Source organism: Salmo salar, unplaced genomic scaffold, assembly GCF_905237065.1.
Source record: "Salmo salar unplaced genomic scaffold, Ssal_v3.1, whole genome shotgun sequence".
Classification (NCBI taxonomy): Eukaryota; Metazoa; Chordata; class Actinopteri; order Salmoniformes; family Salmonidae; genus Salmo; species Salmo salar.
Genome location: NW_025547547.1, coordinates 1 through 3,958, shown reverse-complemented (window position 1 = coordinate 3,958; position 3,958 = coordinate 1). Strand labels below are relative to the sequence as shown.

The following is a 3,958-nucleotide window of genomic DNA, read 5'->3' as shown; positions in this document are numbered from 1 at the left end:
GGATCCAGTAAAGCAGTGGTCACCAAACCACCCTGTAGTCTCCTGGGGGAACTCAGTGTCTTACACTCACATTGTTAATTCCAAATGGACCTCTGACCCCGACACATCTTAGGCACTCTGGTATATCTGCAAGGATTATGTCAGTGGTATTGTCAGGTCGCTATTTGTTTTGGGAACGAAACATTTAAGCGCCGATAATTGTATGGGACAATATACAAACGTGTTTGAGATCATTTGAAAAATAACATTTTATTGAGTACATTTATTTATTGGTTCAGTTTTGATAAAGATATGAAAATATGAATTGTTTATTAGTTGATGTAAAAATGTAAATGTAACGATTTGAAGGTTATTTTGGGGTGGGGTTGTGAAATTCTAGCAAAATATATGGGGTCCACAGAAATGCGGTCCAAAATTGGTCTCCCCGCTAAAGAAGTTAATACCACTGGACTAGTAGGAGTTACCACCATATTTCTAGTACCGCTCATTTCAAAGCAGTCAAGGGAAGTGACAAGTGCACACTTTGGGAGGAAGGAGAGAGAATTGGGACATGGTCCCTATATCTCTATAGGGATTCTACCCCCTTCTGTCGTATCATGTAGAGTAGGTTTTGGCTTTGGACTTCCTTTTTCTGGGCAGCAGAGGAGGCGAGAGGGCGGTAGCCAAAGATTTCTCTTTGACTGGTGTGGCTGAGGAGGAGGAGGGGGGTGCTAACCCCAAACCAGGCTCCAGCTTGACCCTGGAGGTCTTGGGGGAGTGTGGTGAGCGAGGTGACCCAGCTTTAGGCCTCTTGGCTGGGGAGGCTTGGTGGGCGGAGGGGCAGCTGTGCTGGTTCAGACACACGGAGCAGAGGGGATTGACAGGTAGACACACCTGTTGACCAAACCCCACCAGCAACCAGTTTATCTCACTCCATAGATCCCTGTGTCGGGGAAGAGAGAGGAAGATCATCAATCACCATCCCAGTCTTCATCAAAATCATGTCAGACAGAAATCACAAGGCCAAATGTTTTCCTTTCCTGCTGTAAGGGATCTGATTGGTCAGTGACTGGTTAACGAGTGACCTGATGGGTCAGAGGTACAGGAAGTGGTGTTGTCTGGTTACCTTGGTAACCAGTCTTCCAGGGCCTTGCGTGTCTCCTCTGGGTTCTTGGTCCCACCTCTCGTCCATCCGAGCCGGTTGGAGATACGGTGGAAGTGTGTGTCCGCACACACACACACACACACACACACACACACACACACACACACACACACACACACACACGCAAAAAGTAGAAGGAAACTATCCCATGAGAAGACGCCCACTATATAATCCAATAGAACTACCACTCTGCACTTGATCAGACCACACCACAAAACAACATGCAGACTAGAGTATGGGATTTGTAGTTCTATATGAGCCATACCTACCTATGCCAGAGACCTGGTGCCAGGCGATGTCCATGGCCAGGTGAGCCATCTTGGGTCCAACTCCAGGTAGTCGTACCAGGCCCTCCACTGTGTTAGGGATGTCCCCTCTAAACTCTCTCTGGAGTATCACTGACATCTGCTTCAGGTACTTCACCTTGGTCTGGAGGAGGGGGGGTAGGAGAGAAGACATGTCAAGGTTTTATTCATACTCATGTTCAAAGGAAGACATGGTGCAGTAAGAGTGTGTCTTCAGAAAGTATTCTCACCCCTTGACTTTTTCCACATGGTACAGCCTGAATTTAAAATGGATTACACTGAGATTTGTTTGGGCCTACCCACAATACCCCATAATGTCAAAGTGGAATAGTTTTTATATATATATATATGTCTTTTTTTTACAAATGAATTACAAATAAAAAGCTGAAATGTCTTGTCAATAAGTATTCAACCTCTTTGTTATGGCAAGCCTAAATAAGTTCAGGAGTAAAAATGTGCTTAACAAGTCACATAAGTTGCATGTACACACTGTGTGCAGTATTGACTGCCTCATCTCTGTTCCCCACACATAGAATTATCTGTAATGTCCCTCAGTCGAGCAGTGAATTTCAAACACAGATTCAACCACAAAAACTAGGGAGGTTTTCCAATGGCTCATAAAGTAGAGCAGATGGGTTGGTAGATGGGTAAAAATAAAAAGCAGATATTGAATATCCCTTTCAACATGGTGAAGTTATTAATTACACTTTGGATGGTGTGTCGATACACCCAGTCACTACAAAGATGCAGGCGTCCTTCCCAACTCAGTTGCCAGTGAGGAAGGAAGCTGCTCAGGGACTTTACCATGAGGCCAATGGTGACTTTAAAACAGTTACAGAGTTGAATGGCTGTGATAGGAGGGGATTGATTCAATTATCTGTCCTGCGTTACCCCGGTGGAAAGAGTGTCCGGGATGCCTCTGGAGCATGAGCCAGGTACCTCTTTCAAAGCCGGCTCAAAAGAAAGTGATGTAGGTCAAATCAAATCAAACTTCATTTGTCACATGCGCCGAATACAACAAGTGTAGACTTTACCGTGAAATGCTTACTTACAAGCCCTTAACCAACAGTGCAGTTCAAGAAGAAGAAAATATTGACCAAGTAGACTAAAATAAAAAGTAACACAATAAGAATAACAATAACGAGGCTATATACAGGGGGCACCAGTACCGAGCCCACAGGCTAGTTGAGGTAGTCAACATGTAGGTGGGAGCGAAGTGACTACCATAGGTAACAAACAAACAGCGAGTTGCAGCAGTGTACAAAATCACGTGGAGTAATGATTTAGGAGTGTTCATATACATAGGCCTAAAAGTGTTTGGTCTTGATAAAAAAACCATATGTGCTTCAGCTGCCTTCCCAATGTTTGAAAATGCAAACATCTGATGGATAGAAAACATGTTGTAGACCTATGTTCCTGAATTACTGTACGCGCCATGCAGCCTTGTTGGCAACATGATCGAGCATTTGAAATGGCCGTTCAGTCTAATCGAACTCCCTGGATATCCAGCAGGTGCGAGCGCTTAGTAATTAGGAAAAAAGTGCGGAACTAGGGATATTTATAGGGACATGACGGACGGGGGATATTTACTTTCGACTGAGTCCACAAACAATCCGCTGTGGTGAGTATGCCTGGGTCACAGGTGCTATAGCAACTTGTGTTGCAATCTTATACCCAAAACAGTTTGAAAACATTTTTTTTGTACTTGCATCTGGTCTTTTACAGGCTATACCAAATGCAATCCGAAAGGGTTTAGCAACAGAATACTTTATCCATGTGCACGCTAGACACACTTTTGCAATCTGTGTTTGGCGGCCAGTTTCTAGACCGAGATATTGTAACTCGGTCTCGAAGTAAAACACTAACCTACATGCAATTGAGCCTTTTTACCGACCTGTGTCTGCAGCCTGGTCTCATGGGCTATACGTAACATAGTAAAGGTAAATCTGCCAGACTGAAATCTGTATGAAACGTTAACTTTGGTATTTTTACAGAAGACTGACAGTTACATAAGGCAGAAACTAAAATAGTGGCGGGGTGGGTGTAATAAAACTGACGTATAACATCTGGGGTAATAAGAAACTTCATCTACTTAGCCAACATGCTAACTAACTTTACTCCTAACGTTTAGCCTAGATAATGTTAGCTTTTTGCATGGTTTTTAACCTATCAAAAGAAATGGCTGATGGACATCCACACATGTAATATATCACACTTGCGTATGAAATGGTCTGAGACCAGGTTGGTGCCTGTTTGGGGTTGCTTCGCCCTGTCTGGTAGTATGTCAGTGGGTGGATGCTTCTGATATGGTTTACAGTGCCCAGGAAAGAATTTAAAATCCAATTGTTATGTCTCTCACCCCCTTCCCTGTAGAATTGTATTTTATTAGCCAACCCTTAACCTAATTCTCCTACATGAATGATCCTATCCTGCTGTGTAAGTTCTAACCTTATAGGTAAAGTCAATTGAAAATCTGACAACCTGTATACAGTTGGTCATAACAGACTTG

The 3,958-nt window shown here is 43.5% G+C and overlaps 1 protein-coding gene across 1 annotated transcript; it reads right to left on the bottom strand.

The window, feature by feature from the left end:
* Positions 1-230: 230 nt before the first annotated feature.
* LOC106594754 (endonuclease III-like protein 1) lies at positions 231-1,573 on the bottom strand (the record flags this gene model as incomplete). The annotated part of the gene is made up of 3 exons (XM_014186141.2): positions 231-922; positions 1,106-1,160; positions 1,414-1,573. Coding segments are annotated over 3 exons (543 nt in total), but the record flags the coding sequence as incomplete, so codon positions are not given.
* Between the last annotated feature and the right edge of the window lie 2,385 nt (positions 1,574-3,958).